Source organism: Galeopterus variegatus, unplaced genomic scaffold, assembly GCF_000696425.1.
Source record: "Galeopterus variegatus unplaced genomic scaffold, G_variegatus-3.0.2 Scaffold6657, whole genome shotgun sequence".
NCBI classification, from domain to species: domain Eukaryota; kingdom Metazoa; phylum Chordata; class Mammalia; order Dermoptera; family Cynocephalidae; genus Galeopterus; species Galeopterus variegatus.
In genome coordinates, this window is record NW_007732768.1 from 25,111 (window position 1) to 42,860 (window position 17,750).

General features: G+C 39.9%; 1 protein-coding gene across 2 annotated transcripts in view; it reads left to right on the plus strand.

Annotated features, from left to right (window-relative positions):
* Positions 1 to 12,846: 12,846 nt before the first annotated feature.
* Positions 12,847 to 17,750, plus strand: part of ZC3H12B (zinc finger CCCH-type containing 12B) — a 20,162-nt gene continuing 15,258 nt past the window's right edge. Inside the window, exon 1 of one of the 2 annotated variants that reach the window (XM_008591115.1) lies at positions 12,847 to 13,607. In XM_008591115.1, the coding sequence (XP_008589337.1) occupies positions 13,000 to 13,607 (608 nt within the window). In that variant the 5' untranslated portion in view covers positions 12,847 to 12,999. The remainder of the gene's footprint in view (positions 13,608 to 17,750) is intronic. The other variant, XM_008591116.1, reaches the window with a different exon arrangement.

The following is a 17,750-nucleotide window of genomic DNA, read 5'->3' on the forward strand; positions in this document are numbered from 1 at the left end:
AAATATGGTTTGTTATTATAGTTTATATTATTTTATCATCACCAAACTCATTTATGATGGTGCTGGTGTCTGATGTGCAGTCACATCCAGAGTGGCTGCAGATCCTGGGTCTGGAGTGCAGGCATGCACAGAATGACTGTAGCTCTAGGATCTGAGGTGCAAACATGCCTTCTGCAATGATGATACCAGTGTCTGGTATATGGGTATTTTCACTGAAGCAGTAGTGCTGGTGTCCAAGGTGTGGGTGCTCACAGAATGGTTGTGGATTTGGGATCCAGGCCATGGGTGCACACAATGAGGTGGTGGTACCAGTGTCTGGGGTGCATGTGCACATGGAGCAGCCATGAACTGGGGTCTAGAGCCCAGGAATACACAGAGTGACCATGTGCACTCTTGCTGGTGTGGTGTGCAAGGTGAAGGCACTCATGAAGCAGCTACTGTTGACATCTTAACATAACAATCTAGTTTATATTAACACTAACTTAATTACAATGGTATACAAAGACTTTGCTCTGATATAGATCTGATCCCTCCCCCTTCCCTTGTGCTGTTTTTCATACAAATTACATCTTTATGCATTGTACCTCAATTAACCCAGTTTTTGTTTTGGTTTGTTTTTTTTGGCTGCTGCCCAGTACAGTGATCAAACCCTGGACCTTGATGTTATCAGCACCACGCTCTAACCAAATGAGCTAACCAGCCACCCCTGTAGTTGTATTTCAAATCAGATAGAAAAAAAGGAGTTACAAAAATCATATACTGTGTCTTTAATTTACCTATTTCATTACCTTTACCAGTGCACCTTAGTACTGGATGTAGATTCAAGCTACTATTTAGTGTTTTTTTTTATTGCCTTAAGAACTTCCTTTAGTCTTACTTCTAGGGCAGATTTCCTAGTGAGAAAGTCTCTATGTTGATTATCTGGGGATTTCTTAATTTTTTTCTCATTTTTTAAAAATAGTTTTACTCAATGTAGAATTCTTGGTTGACAGTCTTTTTCCTTCAGCAGTTTGAATTTATCTTCCCAGTGGGTTTCTGAAGAGAAATCCTTTTTAGTCTTATTGAGGTATCCCTTGGATATGATGAGTCACTTCTCTCTTGCTGTAATTGACTTTTTCTTGTCTTTGGCTTTTTACAGTTTCAGCATAATGTGTCTAGATGTAGATCTTTTTTTAGTTTATACAACTTTGAGTTCATTGATCTTCTTGAATGTATAGATTAATGTTTTCATCATATTTTGGTAGTTTTCAGCCATTAAAAAATTTTTTTGTTCCTTTCTCTTTCTGCTCTTCTTCTGAGACTCCTGTTATGTGTGTGTTAATATGCTTGATGGTGTACCACAGGTCTCTTAGAATCTGGTAATTTTTCTTCATTCTTTTCTCTTTTTGCCCCTAAGACTGGACAATCTTGGTTGACCTATCATCATCAAGTTTGCTGCTTCATTCTTCTGCTGTCTGAAATCTGTTGTTGAGCTTTCCTGTGGATTTTTCATTTCAGTTATTATGCTTTCAACTTCAGAATTTTCATTAATATTCTCTATTTGATAAGATAACTTATTTTCCTTTTGTTTTTTTGACATGTAATCGTGTAATTTTTTCAGCATATTTAAAATATCTGATTTAACATCTTCGTCAAGTAAGCCTGACATCTGGACTTGATCAGGGACAGTTTCTATTGACTGTTTTTTTTTTTTTTTCCTGTGTGTGAGCCATACTTTCTTCTTTATTTGCCTGTCTCAAATTTTTTGTTGAAAATTGGATATTCTAAAATAATATAATAAGGCAACTCTAAAAATCAGATTTTCTCCTCTTCCCAGGGTTTGTTGTTATAGTTGTTGTTTAGTGACTTATGAAGTAATTCTGTAAAGCCTGTATTGTTTTTTGTATGTGGCCACTGAAGTCTCTGCTTAGAACAGCTTGGTTGTCAGCTGTTGGCTCAACAGAAATTTTCTTAAATTCCTTGAACCCGTAAGTCTCCCTCCCTTTGCCAAGAGGCTTTGCATGAATGTTTGAGGCATACTTTTAACACTCTAGGAAGCATTTGATAACTTTGCCTTAGGCTTTACTTCCTGATTGCCTAGAGCCTTAAGGTCAGCCAGAGGTGAGAGATTAGGACCTTTTCAGGTCTTCCCTGAACACACATATGGCCTTGTAAAAGCTCATGTCCTTCTAGATTACCAGGAATATGTGGTAATTTTTCAAAGCCTCTTATGCATATCTCATTTCCAGCTTTTCCTTTTAAGTTTCTTGGTCGACTTCCGGTTTGCTTCAAGTGCTATTACCACCTCAGGTAGCTGTGATGTTAAATAATTGCTTTTAATTGTTTTTGACAAACATCCCTGAGGAAAAAGCTGTTCATCATGAATGAGCTCTATGTCACATCAAATAAAGTTAACCCCTTAAAATGTCAGGTTTTTCAAGGAACTGACAGACAAGCACATAATGATAATTCTATGAGAATGGGACTTTTGGGGAGCTGTAAACTTGTTCTACTCCCTCTGTTATCTTCTAGGCTGCTGGTTCTCATGGCTACTGTGATTGTGAGGCTATTGGCTTTTAAGGCCACCATGGATCTGAAGAGAGAATGGGGATAGGGAAAATTAAAAGGCCACAAAATTTGCTGTTCTTACCAAAGTTCAGTCATTCTATTGCTGTTTTTTGTGTTGTTCTCATTGTTGTATTAATAAATACTTTTTGGATTATTGACCTTGATATTATAAGGTTGCACTCTAAACAGCTGAGCTAACTGACCAACTCCATAACTAGTATTTAAAGTTATGTAACCATCAAAAGATTTCATGTCATAACGAACATGGCATAATGAACTTTTGAACATTTGGAGAGTTATTACTATACAATGCTTTGCTATTTGAAATTTCTACTGTGAAAAAAAGTCCTTTCAAAACAATCCTGTATTAATGTCAACTGAAATACAAAGTCAGTCATAGACAGATTTTTAATCAAATCTCTCCTGGATAGTAAGTGACTCACAAGAATTCATTTTAACCCAACCCACCATCATTGGAGTAAAAGCCAGGGCTATGTGTAACTGATCTGAAATCAAATGGTTTTTATAATTTTCATCAGCTGAACTTGGCTGCAGGCTTCTATGAGTATGTCAGAGGCTACAACAGTACAAGGATGGAGCATTTAATAAAGTATTTATTGAAAACCTACTACATACATAGCAGTATGCTAGATTTGGGGTTGGGGTTAGGGAAAGCAGAGACACAAACATGAATGTGGACAGTTCTTGCTTTTAGTGGAACTCACAGTCTAGTTCAGGATAGAAACATACTTGTAACAAATGGAGGGAGTAAAGTGGGAGAAGGAGAGGGGAAAGAATCCTGAATGTGGAAAGCATTACTCACTAGTATTGACTTCACCATTGTTTTTCATACCTCCATGATCTTTCATATACTGTTCCATCTTCCCAGCACATCCTCCTCAATTTCCTTCCACTTTCCTTGATAAAGCTAGCTCAGATTTCACCTCTCTTGCCTCAGACAGCAGAATTACTTATCCCTTCCTTGGTATTCCCCTAGCACTTATAAACAACCTTATGAGAGCATATTATATTGTTCTGTAATTATTTGTTTATATATGTATCTTACTAGAATTTGAGCACCTCAAGGAAATTGGTCTTATTCGTTTTAGACTGCTCAGTACCTGGAGCACATAGTATACAAGGAGGGAGTGAAAAATTAGAACTCCTAGCTTCAAAGATCCCAACTGGCATTGTGATTTTTTAATGTGGAAGGGAAGCTTTTGGATCTCCTCCTAGTGGCAATATCTGGATAACAGAGGAATACAAGCCCAAGAGAAGTACTACTTTAACATCATGTTCCAACAGTAGAGTTGATGGTGAAGCAACATATCAAGTCTGGAGGTATGAAAGCAGGCTAGATGGACAACTGGTATAAAGCTTTATAGTTTATAAACAGCTTTTACATGTTTCATATTTAATCCTTACAAAACTCTATGAAATAAGTACCATCATTATTCCCATTTTACAGGTAAGAAGAGTATGACTCAGAGAGGTACCATAATTTGCCCATAATCAAACAATTAGTCATGATAGAATTGAGACTAGAACTTAAGTTTCCTGATTCTCATTCTACTACTATAGTCACTGCTTATTATTAAATGATTCATTCCACTCTCTGCTGTAGCCAGTAGTAACAATATCTTACATTTACACAATTTTACAGTATATAACACTTTAACATCCATATTATTTGATCCTCACAACAGTTTTCTCAGAAGACAGATGACATCCCCTATTTTCTATGTGAGGAAACTGAGACTCAGAGGTGAGATGACTTGCATAAAATCACACAGTTTCAGTGAGTGGTAGAGGGAAGATTTGAACCCAGAGCACCTGACTCCAACTCCAAATGCAGACGGCTTCTCACTATACTCAGATCCCTCTTGCTGTTCCTAAATGGGACCTTCAAAGGTCAGCAGCGTCCTAGGCCATGGGGCAGCCAGGAGAGTATTATTATTGATGTATTATTTAATATAATATATATTGCATTATTAAGCATTTCTTGTTCTGAAAGCCTCTGAAATATTTTTAAAACTATGTTTCTCATGAACTTAACTGGTCGTAGAAGTTTCTCTACAGCTGCTGCTGAGATAGAACCGAGTGACTGTTGAAAAAAGCAATACATAACTGTTTGAGGAAGGAAGTGAAAACAAATAGCATGTTGGTCGAAATAAGGAGAATTAAGATTCATGAAAGTCTAGTAACCTCTAATACCCTTCTATTCCCCTTTTTCCCTCCTATCCCCATTTTCTTCCCAATATATCTTGAGGGCCGGCCTGTGACTCACTTGGGAGAGTGTGGTGCTGACAACACCAAGTCAAGGGTTAAGATCCCCTTACCGGTCATCTTTAAAAAAAAAAAATATGTGTGTGTGTGTGTGTGTGTGTGTGTGTGTGTATCTTGAATTTTATCTTGGAGATTTGGGGGCTAACTAGACTTAAGCTGATGACATCATGGCTGCAATAGTGCAGCTACCCCTCAGAATTGTTCTGATCATTGTGCCCTTTCTTGTTTTAGTCTAATGATTTGAATATGAAGGCAGAAAATAGGATGTACTCTATTTCATTCATTTTGCAAAGCAGTTAATTGGAGAGAATCAAGAAAGATCAAGCCCAGTGTTGTCAGTTGAATGGGATGCTCAGGATACGTTTATTGCTATTAAAGTAATAAGAAAGGCACTATTTTTTTTCAATTTACCATAAATACAGGATGACACAGACACATTTTTCTGTAGCTTATGACCAAAAGAATCTTGGGGGTGAAGGTAGGTGGCAGAGAGAGAAAAAGAGAGGGAGGAGCGAAAGAAGGGAAAAGGGGAGAGGGAAGGAGAAAGAGAGAGAGAGAGAGAGAGAGAGAAAGAGAAGAAACTTCACCAATGAATCATAGAAATGGGTGTGATCTCTAGAGAAGCTGCTTTCATAAGAGCTCCCTAGCCATGGCTAGTGGCCAGAGAACACACATTCACTGCACAATTACTCTAGCAGAGACCATCTCCTGTAGCATATGATGCAGCTTCCCCACATGTACTCCAACTAATCTTTCTCTAGATCTTCTTTATATAGTTAGAAGAAAATAGTAAGTATGTAACCTACAGCTTTCTTTTCCTTCTGGAGTGTCCAGCACTAGAAATGTTTTTGTGTGTGAGAAATTGAATTCAGTATAAATTAAGGTTACATTTATCAGTGTGGTTTTAATTAGTTTGGACAACAGAGTGTGTATAGTGCAAGGTGTTTTAGATGTGCTGTGGACATAGGTCCTTCATAATGGGATAAGTGGCAGTAGAAGGCAGCAGGAAAATGAGCTCCAGTTAAAAACCTGGGGATAATGGGTCTTGAAATCAAATCATTGTGTGTCTATTTTGCTTGGATGAGTGGGTAATAAAAGTCAATAGACTATAAACATTTTGTCTAAATTTTCAACATTTGATGTAGAAGTGAGGGACAAGAGTTGAAGTGGTTTAATCATGCAAAGATTTTGGATCTCCTTTGAATGAAATCCTAAAGTTTGAATAAGCTCAGTTGTTCTTAGCCAGAGCTGTGACCATTTTTGCTGTGACTCACATCATATTGAAAATACATTGAGGATAAGAAATTTTAAAAAGAAATAAAGAAAAAGCCAATTTTGTTTGGAGGGTAATGTAAAACCAGACAGGCTTACAAGAGTGCTCTCATTATTAGAGGGAAATCCCATTTTTACAAACCACAGAAAATATGCTATTTCATAGACTTGTTTCTTTTTTTTTTTTTTTAAAGATGACCGGTAAGGGGATCTTAGCCCTTGGCTTGGTGTTGTCAGCACCACGCTCTCCCAAGTGAGCGAATCGGCCATCCCTATATGGGATCCGAACCCGTGGCCTTGGTGTTATCAGCACCGCACTCTGCCGAGTGAGCCACGGGCCGGCCCATAGACTTGTTTCTTTGCTAAGTGTTGCTACCTATAAACTACTCAAGAGTGCACAAACAGGTGGGTGTAGCTGGAGTCTGAGAAAGTCAAGAAGCAAATCTTTATCTGCTTTATGATATAATTGCTGTATGTGATTGTTTTACTATAAGTAAAAATAGGAAGACTTGAATTTTGAATTTTCTCAGAGTGCCTTCATGTGACTCTTTTTCATTTTAACAATTCGTAAAGTTTTCAAACCCGTTTACCTCCCAAGTGTCTGAGAAAGCCCTCACTTTATGTTTCTCCCTGGCATTTGTGTAACTTCTTCAGCTGATGTGCTTGACGCAGGGATTTGGAGGTGGGCTACATAAGTCATAACATCTCAAATTTGGGTTGTGTAGGTAATGATGTAGCTCTATTAATTGATAGCATGTATGTGAAAGCACTTAGGCAACTTACGTAAAGCAAATGTAAATGATTTCTCATATTTTATTACTGTTATTGAAGTTTTATAAAAACTCATTCTTTTTGCCATTATAAAAGTAAAATGCTACGGTCTGATACAGTACACATTTAGATTTGTTCTCTTTAAAGCTAATTCTAGAAACAGTGGTACAGTTCAGAGAGGAGAAACCAAGAAAAAAGCTTAGTATTCTTATCATGACTGAACAATAGTAATTTCTCAATTGCTGGGCCCTACCAAAAATCCCATATAGCAGATAATTTTTAATACGTGCATTTTCTTTGAAGGTGTCTTTTGTGAAAAAATTGCTATAAGGGGGAGGGAAGGGCAGCTAAGTACGTGTCCCTAAGTATCTATCAAAACACGCATTCCCAAAACACAATAATCAAGTGGCTTAGCCACCTGCAGATAATTGAGAATTTACTATTCTGTTCTTGACTTGGTTACTGCTGGGCAGCTCTGTCCTACGTAGATTGGAGGCTTTTTTGAACATTTCTAATGGTTTTGGCTCAGTAGATGTGGCCAGATATTTCAGTCTCTATACAGAGTGTCATTTGGAAGATTTTGGAAGAGATAAAGTAGAATTTGTAGTAGAACCTGAAGACTGATCTTGGAAAATTGCTCTGTGCAATTAATGATCTTTTTTTCTTGGTGGAAATTCTTGAGGTCACTTTTGGCAGATTTTACCTGCATGTTTCTCTGCTTTTTTATTTTTATTTATTTATTTATTTTGGCAGCTGGCCAGTATGGGGATCCAAATCCTTGATCTTGGTGTTACAGGCTGTGCTCTAACCAACTGAGCTAACCAGCCTGCCTCTTCTCTCTGCTTTTTGAGATTCAGACGCAAGTTTGCAATCATTTGCTTAATCATATTCTTAAGCAACTTATAGGCGAGCTCTGTACCTATAACACATGGCTATCTAGTGGCAAAGCTTTCAGCTTCTTAAAACAAATTACATCCAGTTCTATAATTTCATCTTACTAATGTGATTTTCCGAAGTATGTCAGTCTTTAACACATTCATTTGTGATTTTTTTCAATCAATAGCATGAAAGATAACCTTTTAAAATACCTGTTATAAGTAATAGCTAGAACATCATCTTTGAAATTTTTCTCCCCACTCACCTTCCTTTTTAGGCAAAAATGACTATTTGCCTTTAGCCATCCTAAGGCTTTAATTTATCACTCCTCACCAGTAATATTAGGCATGAGGCGTTGATTAAGGCATTATATTATATTTATCTTTATATATTTATAATTTTTAAAAGTTTTCTCATCCCAGCAAATTGTTGCTCTTCCTTTAAGGCTCAACTCATAGTTCCCTATACCTTTTAATACTTGACCACTTAGCCACAGTTTATAATTATGAATTGTGTAATTATATTATTATTGTCTTTTATTTCCCACCACCATCATTATAAGCTCCTTGAGATTAGAATCCTTGTCTGTTTTTATATCCCCAGCCCCTAACATGTTTCCTGGCACATAGTTGGCACTAACTAAGTGTTTTTGAATTAATTAATTAATTAACTATCAAGTCAGTAAATGACCTCAAATATTGTATCCTCCTTGAATTCTTTCCTAATCTCTTCAAATACTACCCCCATTTCCCACCCCACTGACAGAGTTGAACATTCCCTTTTCTTTATGTCAATGGAAGTTTGCAAGTAACTTGGGTGGCCGACCATATATCTAGGTTTCCCTGGGATATCCCCAATTTATCCCTATTATTTTGGCATAAATATTAGTAAACACTCCATTCTCAAAAGTATCCTAGCTTGTACTGTAATTGAGATGCTCACCCTCTATAGAACTTTCTAGGACCATTTGTAAGTCGACTTTTTACTAGTTTGCAAGTTCTTTGAGGACAGGCTCAGTTCTGGTTTCTCTTCCTAACCCTGGGGCTTATCACAGTGTCTGGCACTCAGTGACTATTCTTTTGAATGAAAAGACATTCCTGCTATCTCATCTCAAGAAGCTTGCATTCTAAAGCAAAACAAAACACACACACACATGCACACACAACATGTGACACCTACATATCTACACAGGTTTTAGGACAGACAATCAACATTTTTCTTAAAATCTTCTTGCTTAAGGCTTTGAAAGGTAATGTCAACGGCTCAACTCATAGCTCATAACAAAACGTTATTTTTGCTAAGTCATTTATTTCTTTTATAGTTTAGGTTACTGAGTAGGAAACTTTCATAATAATAACTAGTAATTTCAGTGAGGGTTTCCTGTGTTTGTGGGATTTTCCTTGAGTTTAAATTTGCTATTGTATGTCTACATGTACTTGGTAAAAATGTTCACACCAATGCCAATGTCAGTTTGGACAGATCTAAATATCAGATAGTATAAAAGAAGACAAACATTCTGTGGTCCACTAGCTAAGAGCAGTCAAACTTATCTTTCGTAAGTACCTCTCATTTGCCAAGAAAATATACATTTAGTCTTATTAACAGTTGTTTTTCAGTGATTTTTGAGGTTTGAATAAATTCAGGGGGAAATATCTCAATTTAGAAACTATTTTGAAGAGAATAAAATGTAATTCAAATAGTAAATGTGGAACTTATAAAGGAAATGGGCTTTAAAATTTGAATAACAAAGATTAATGGAGAAATGAAAGTGACATGGGGGTCTGTGTTGGCTAATTCATCAAGGGAAATTTATAAAGTCACAAGTGGTAGTGTAATCATGAGAGAAGTGACTGCTTAAATGTCAGTTCTGAGATGTCAATTCTGTGTGAATATGTTTCCAAATCTGACTCCTAAAGTGAGCATGCAGTTATCCATAACATTCTTAGAACTACTGATGGTCTTTCTCCTTGTTTGTGTAAATAGGACTGAGCTGTGACTGGAAATCCCTGGTACACTGGATTACTTAGGTAGCCTGGTTTTAGATTAGTGAGCACAGCTGCTGCCTGAAGAACTTATCAGTGCCCACAGGTCTACAGCCTTGCCTCACTCTCAGTCTTCTTTTCAAAAAGAAAAAAAAAAAAAAGGATGGTTTCTGTTACCCCCTTTATGTATATTGAGAACCTACTGTGTTCTGTTCACTTTTCTAAGAACTTTTCTTATTCATCTTATGTAATCTTTACAGTTACCCTGTGAAGTAGCTCCTCCTTTGACACATGAGGAAACCAAGGCTCAAAGAGAAGAAAACATTTTGCTAGGTTAGAACTGAAACCAGGACAGAGGAGATAGGTGAGAGGAGGTGTTTAGAAATAGAATTGTACTCTTTTGTAATAAATATTCTATATTTTTTTATTGATTATACATATTTCGGGGGTTCAATGTTGACATATGTTGATCAAATCAATATTACTAGTATGTATATTGTTACAAATTGTACTTATTCTTTATGCCCCTTGCCTGCTTTCTCCCTATCCCCCCTCCCTTCCCCTCCCCCTTCTAATTACCCTAGATTTCTTCTCTCCTTCTGAAAGAATAAAGGTTACTCTGTTGATTTGTTGCCTAGATGATCTGTCCAATGCTGAGAGGTGTGTTCAGGTCCCCCAATATTATCATAGAGCAGATGCTTCTGTAACTCTGGAATGGGCTTTGTGGAGAGAGACATCCTCTTTTCTTTGGTCTCTGCTGGTGAATCTCCTTTTATTGATGCACTCCAGTGGCTGGTGGACCATCTGCATGGTGGTTGTGACATCTAGCAACTTTCGCAGTAGCAGTGGTTACTGTGGTGGCTGTTGTGGACCACCCACATGGATGTGATGTTTTTGGCATGCTCCTTGGCACTGGTGGTGTGCCTGGTTCCCCTCCCCCTTCTAATTACCCTAGATTTCTTCTCTCCTTCTGAAAGAATAAAGGTTACTCTGTTGATTTGTTGCCTAGATGATCTGTCCAATGCTGAGAGGTGTGTTCAGGTCCCCCAATATTAACATAGAGCAGATGCTTCTGTAACTCTGGAATGGGCTTTGTGGAGAGAGACATCCTCTTTTCTTTGGTCTCTGCTGGTGAATCTCCTTTTATTGATGCACTCCAGTGGCTGGTGGACCATCTGCATGGTGGTTGTGACATCTAGCAACTTTCGCAGTAGCAGTGGTTACTGTGGTGGCTGTTGTGGACCACCCACATGGATGTGATGTTTTTGGCATGCTCCTTGGCACTGGTGGTGTGCCTGGTTGTGGGTGGGGCGTCTGGTTCCCGCTCCATGCCCCGGGCCCCCAGGCAGGGCCCCAGGGTACTTCAGTTTGCCTGGTTGTGGGCAGGGGTTCTGGTCCCCACTCCATGCCCTGGGCCCCTGGGCAGGTCTCCAAGGCACTGGCAGTGTGCCTGGTTGTGGGTGGGTGGGGCTCCAGTCCACAGCTCCATATCCTGGGCCCCTGGGTGGGCCCCAAGGCACTGTAAGTGTGCCTGGTTGTGGGTGGGGGTTCCGGTCCCTGGCTCCATACCCAAGCCCATGGGCAGGACCCCGAGCTGCTAGTGGTGTGCCACGGTGTGGGCAGGGGGTCTAGTCCCCAGCTCCAACCCCCAGGCCCCTGGACGGGGCCCCGAGGCACTGGCAGTGTGCCTGTTTGTGGGTGGGGGTTTCGGTCCCCAGCTCGTTGCCTGGGCCCCTGGAAGGGACCCCAAGGTGCTGGTGGTGTGCCTAGGCTAGAACTAATGTTTTGTCCTTTGCTTACTTCTAAAATGAGGGAACTTCTTCTGGGAACCAGTACTTGAGCTGTGTGGTTGAGCTAAATTGCTGATTTGCTGCTGTTTCCCTAGGGAAGGCTTTTTGTGCAGCTCAGGGTTTAATGGTTGTCCTTATAGTTACTTCCGGCTCTCCAGAGACCTGGTGCACCTGGGTTGTGAAGAAACTCTGATCTGGGCCTGAATTTTTTCATCAAACGGCACCCCATGCAATTCTGCATTCTTGATCAGTCTCCTCTGAGTGGTCCTGTGCTGAATGGGGGGAAGATCGGCTGTCCTTGCTGTGTCCCAGTGTTCTCCTGGTGGGCCCATCTCCCCCACCACCCACACTCCAAACACTTCCCATGGGATGGGCCCTGCACCGGTCCCTTGCGATGACTCACGGGCTTCTGAATGGCTCCCCTTTTTTCAGCTGTTCTGGCTCCTCATTCCTGTGTGGATCCACAGGAACCCTATTAGTGGTCTTGCTGTCCTGGGGACCACCAAGGCCCTCTTCTCCCCTGACGTCTCCAAGCAACTCCATCCGAAGGGCATAGCTGCGGTTTCTGCTGGCTCCTGCTCCGTGCCTCAGCAGCTGCAGGCTTAAAGTGGCTGCAGCCTGAAACGCTCCAGGCAATTTTTTCTTTCTCTCATCGTGGTTTCTCCTACCTTTGTGAACTCTGTAGGTCTCTCCTCCTCTTCCCCTGAGCTCCAGCAGCCTCAGCTTGGCTGTTGTTACATTTTTATAGTTTTAAATTGGTTGATTTGTGGGAGACAGTGTTATTTGTTACCTTACAGCCTGCTTCAATAGTCTGAAAATTTTAATGATTTTCCAGTCTTCCTAGTACATGGGTTCCTGATATTTTGCAAAGAGTAATGCTGGAGAGAATGTGCTCTTCAAGAGTAGATTTCAGTGTTAGCAAGGATCTGATGTGGGATCTAGAAACACTTCCCTGGCATAAAAGAAGAAAGATAGTCCTTCCAAGGATATATATATATATATATATATATATATATATATGTAAATAAAAATATCCTTGAATATATATATTCCAAGTTGTGATAGGCAGATAGCTTTAGCTATTATTTGGGGGATATGGGGGTGGAATTACAATGTTATTTCCACCACTGAAATTTTTGTGTCTAGAATTATTAGAGAATTAGGGACTCTATATTTTTAATATAAGGTGAGTTCAATCATTATAAACAGAAAAATCAAATGCCAGAGAACCTGTAGTTTCTTATTAAAAACCTCTGTATTCTAAAATTCTTTTCCAGAAGTTTACTGAATATGATAGTGGTATGTGTGTTTATTTGTAGGAACTGGTAACATATAAACACAACAAACCAAACAGGCAAACTCTTGCACCATCGCTACCGCAACATTTTACCACAGAGGAATGCCACTGTACATGGATTACAAGCAGGCTAAAAGGAAAAAGAGCTGATTAGACCTCAGACCGCCCACTGAACGGGATGACGGCCACAGCTGCAGTGGAGGCACCAAAAATGGAGAAGAGTGCCTCCAAAGAAGAGAAGCAGCAACCTAAGCAGGATAGCACGGAGCAGAGCAATGCTGATTCTGAAGAGTGGATGAGCTCTGAGAGTGACCCTGAACAGATAAGCCTTAAGAATGGTGACAACAATAATAGCTGCCAACCTGGGGATGGTCAGTTGAAGAAGAAGGGGATGTCCTCTAAACCACACCGCCAGCTCTGTCGATCACCCTGCCTGGATCGTCCAAGCTTCTCTCAGAGTAGCATTTTACAGGATGGTAAGCTTGACTTAGAAAAGGAATACCAAGCCAAGATGGACTTTGCTCTAAAGCTGGGCTATGCAGAGGAACAGATTCAATCAGTACTGAACAAGCTGGGCCCTGAATCCCTTATTAATGATATATTGGCAGAGCTTGTCAGACTTGGGAACAAAGGTGATTCAGAAGGTCATGTCAACTTGAGTCTGTTAGTGCCTCGTGGGCCCAGCTCCAGAGAGATTGAAAGTCCTGAATTGTCTCTTGAAGATGAAATAGACAACAGTGACAATTTGAGGCCGGTTGTCATTGATGGAAGTAATGTGGCAATGAGGTAAGCCAGGCATATTTTTTCTCTCTTTTTGAAAAACTGCTCTGAACTCATAGAAATCATCTTCCTTTGCAAAGTGTTATAAGAGGCCATTGGTTGTTATCTGTAGTTTGTAGTCCTATAGGTGGACAGAGACTAAAATGATCCTGCCCTACCTTTTCTCTTTCTTTTGAAATTGCTTCCAATTTGTTTTTAGGTGTTACAAAGGCAGTTTAGGCATCAGTGATACTTCAGAAGAGACATAACCACTCACCTTTGTTCCTTTTAGGGTCCGCTTTCCCACCCCTGCTGGGCTAATCATCTTGAAAATTCTGCTTTCATAATGTCACTTGGAGGCTTACTTAGGAACTTTCAGTAATTCCCAATTGCTCTTCTACCAAGTTTGGATCCCTTTCCTTGGCTTTAAGGGTTCTTTGTGATCTGGCTTTTCCCTCCTCCCATTTGATCACATCTCTCACACTTATTGCATCTACATCAATCTCTTTAATGGTCTCTATGTAAATTATGCTGATTTCTACCCCCACTACCTGTGTTCATGTCATTTCCCAACCTACAAGTAACCTCCCCTCCTTACCTCTATACCCTTCAAGATGCATCAACTTCACAAAGACCTTCCTGATTTTTCTGATCCCAATGACTATCTCTGACCTACAGTACCTATGATAGGTTGAATGATAACTCCCCAAAGATGTCCACATTCTAATCCCCGAAACCTGTGAATACATTATCTTACATGGTAGGAGACACTTTACAGGTGTGATTAAGTTAAGGGTCTTGACGTGAGAGAGATTACTGTGGATTATCAAAGCAGATCCAATGTAATCACAAGGGTCCTTATTAGAGAGAGGCAGCAGGACCAGAGTAAGGAGTAGGAGATGTGATGACAGAAACAAGAAGCTGGAGGCATATAAGAAAGGGACCATGAACCAAGAAATGTGGGTGGCCTCTCAAAGATGGAAAGGGCAAGGAAACAGATTCTCCCCTGAAGCCTGCAGAAACAATACAGCCTTGCCAATACCTTGATTTTAGACTTCTGACTTCTTGAACTGTAAGAAAATAAATTAGTGTTATTTTAATCCACTAAATGTGCAGCAGTGGGAGACTAATGTAGTTAGTATCTATAGTGCCTTCATATTTTATTCCATACTCTCTCATATAATTTTTTATTTCACATCAGAGAGCTTTAGGAATTCCTTCTTCTATTTCCTAAATGAATTGTCATCCAGCCTTGGCTTGAAAATTCCCAGTGATCGGGAGCCTGCTTCCTATTGAGTTTACCATTGCTTAATATACTCACTGGAATCCTTAGACTGTAAAGCAGTCAGAACAAAGTAAAAAGCCTTAGCCTAGCAGATTTTAAATTAGATTATTCCTTTGTCTTTGAGGGAAGGGACCTTGCTTTTTTTTTTTTTTAAAAAAGATGACCGGTAAGGGGATCTTAACCCTTGACTTGGTGTTGTCATCACCACGCTCAGCCAGTGAGCGAACCGGCCATCCCTATATGGGATCCAAACCCGGGGCCTTGGTGTTATCAGCACCGCACTCTACCGAGTGAGCCACGGGCCGGCCCGGGACCTTGCTTTATGCCTCCCTTGTTTTCCTCACAACATATAGTACAGTGTTGAGTGCTCCCACAGAGATACTAGGGAGCAGGAAGGGGGATAAGTCTTGGGAACCATACCACTACTGTTGCTTAGCAGGCTATCCAGGAAACACATTTCAGTATATAGTCCTGTTTAATCCTCACAACAACTTTATCTTACAGATGAGAAAACCAAAGCTCAGCAGGGTTAAGTGACCACCCTGAGGTTTCATAGATAGTAAGTAGCAAAGTGAGGACTTGAATTTAAGTCCTCTGGCTTCAAATGAATGAAATGAAACTAACATTTATGAATACTCTGTGCCAGGTTCTTTTGCATATGTGATTTAATCCTCACTGAAAGCCCTGCAAGAACAGGCTAATTAGGTTCATTTTTTGCAGGTGAAGAGACTCGGGTTCACAGAGTTTAAATAACTACCCAAGGTTACACAGGTAATAAATGACAAGGCTTGGATTAAAATCTGAAGCTGACGCCAAGGCTCTTTTGACATTATCACACAATATTATGTAGCTCTTAATGTTATTAAGAATATTTGGCATCTCTGCTAGTAGCAGAGAATACATTTACAGATTTCATTTCTTAAATCTTTTAAATCATGACAGCATCATCATAAGGTACATAAAGCAGGCTAGACATCTCTCCTGTTTTAATGCCAGAAGCATAGTAATAAAAAAGTTAAATGACCTGCACACAATACTACAGCAATGAGAATGATGCAGTGGGCCAGCGAGAAGTCAAAGATGATGTCTGTGTTCAAAAGGCCAAAGGTATCTCTGCTCCCAACTTGCAGGCATAAATAAGCTAGAGTGATTCTTGAGGGGAAGGGGTACGGGATCTGCGCAACTCAATCTCTCACCAGACCAGACCACTCAGAATATCCTAAATTTGACCTGTTTCCCAAGGCCTATCTTTCTTTAAGGGTTTTGTGTTTTGGAGTTGGGGATGAGAACCCAGGACTTCCTTGAGGACTTTGACTTCATGGTGATACATGTCTTTGGTGATCCTTGTCTTTGGACTTCTGTTCAAGGATCACTGATTATGAAGGACTCTATGGTTCTTTTGCTTTGTATGGAATAATAAAGAAATTAGTTACTCTGATAATTAGTTCCCATATATCTAGTGTGTGTTAGTAGCAAACTGTCATACTGACAGGAAGATGAACTTTTGTCTCCTGTATGAATTGCTTTGCTAAATTAAAGGTACCTAACATGATTTTTAAAAGCAAAAAAAAAAATAAAAAAATTAGCCCTCAACCTTATTTTTAGGATCATATAATAATGCATAAAGACCATGTGATTATTTATTTATAAATATCCAACTAAAATTTACTGCAACTTTTGTAGAATTTAATTTGTGTTATAAGATATGTTGCATAGGAAACTATTTAAAGCCCCTGAGGAAAAATACCTGTGATTTAATGTGCAACTGGTTTTGTTTCTTCTTTAGGGAAAAGGTGAGAGATGATCTCTGGGAAAAATAACAGAAAAGTGTTGAGAAGCAGAACTTAAGGTTATTTCATGTGATGGCTGGGGAATTGTGTGTCTGGTTCTTGGCAGCATAAAATATCTAGTGTTTGTTTTTTCAGTCCGTTGGTCTTCAGTATCTGAGTTGGTAGCTATATAACAATATTTCAGCCCAAGAAGGGATTAAATATTAGTTATACTAATTCATTAACATGTTTCAAGAAAGCAGTTTTAGAAATAAGATTCAGGGATGCCACATGGCCCAGCACCACTTCAGACAGACACAGAGTGTGTCCTGGCACATCCATCTCTGGGGATCACCTCACTCTAGGAACTGGCCAGGTGTCATTCCTGCCTCTTACTCCCTTCCCAGATGCTATAACTACAATGCAATTGCAGAATTTGACACAGCACACCTGCACAGTCCAGGCTGATCTACAACCCTAACAGTTTATTCATGCAACACTGTGCCAAGTTCCTCACTTTATGTGGGAAACATTTTCACACCCTGCTCAGATGATGTTTATGTTGTACAAAATGGTTTTCCCTATACTATTTATTTCTGAGGAGACACAGATGCACCAGGAAGGGGGCTAAACCTTAAATAAAGTGAAATGTAGAGTTTGGCAAAGGGCAGCTGGAGGATATGCTTGTGAGGCCAAACATGGTATCTGCAATGGTTTCAGGGTCAGTGGCCACCAGGGCCTGACTTGGTGATGCAGTTTTCCTCCTGTCTGCAGAAGGGCAGTGAGCTTGGGTAGCACTCCCCTGTCCCCCAGGGAGAAGCAGTACAGTGGCCTCTTAGAGCTGCAGTGACTGCCTCACTCAGATGGCATTATTCTTTGGAATGACTGACTGATTGCACACAGGCAGGGGCCATAAAGAATGTCAACTCCCAGCTGCTTTCTCATCCATTGGCTGAAACATCTCACTGGGTACCTATTTGCTATTATGGGGTTTAACTGTGCCCACTAAAGCTCATGAAAGATTCACGTGTTCTATGGATGATCACTTACTATGGCATGAGGCAAACATGAGGAGGGAGAGCCGGTCCGGTGGCACACTGCTACAGTGTGCCGCAT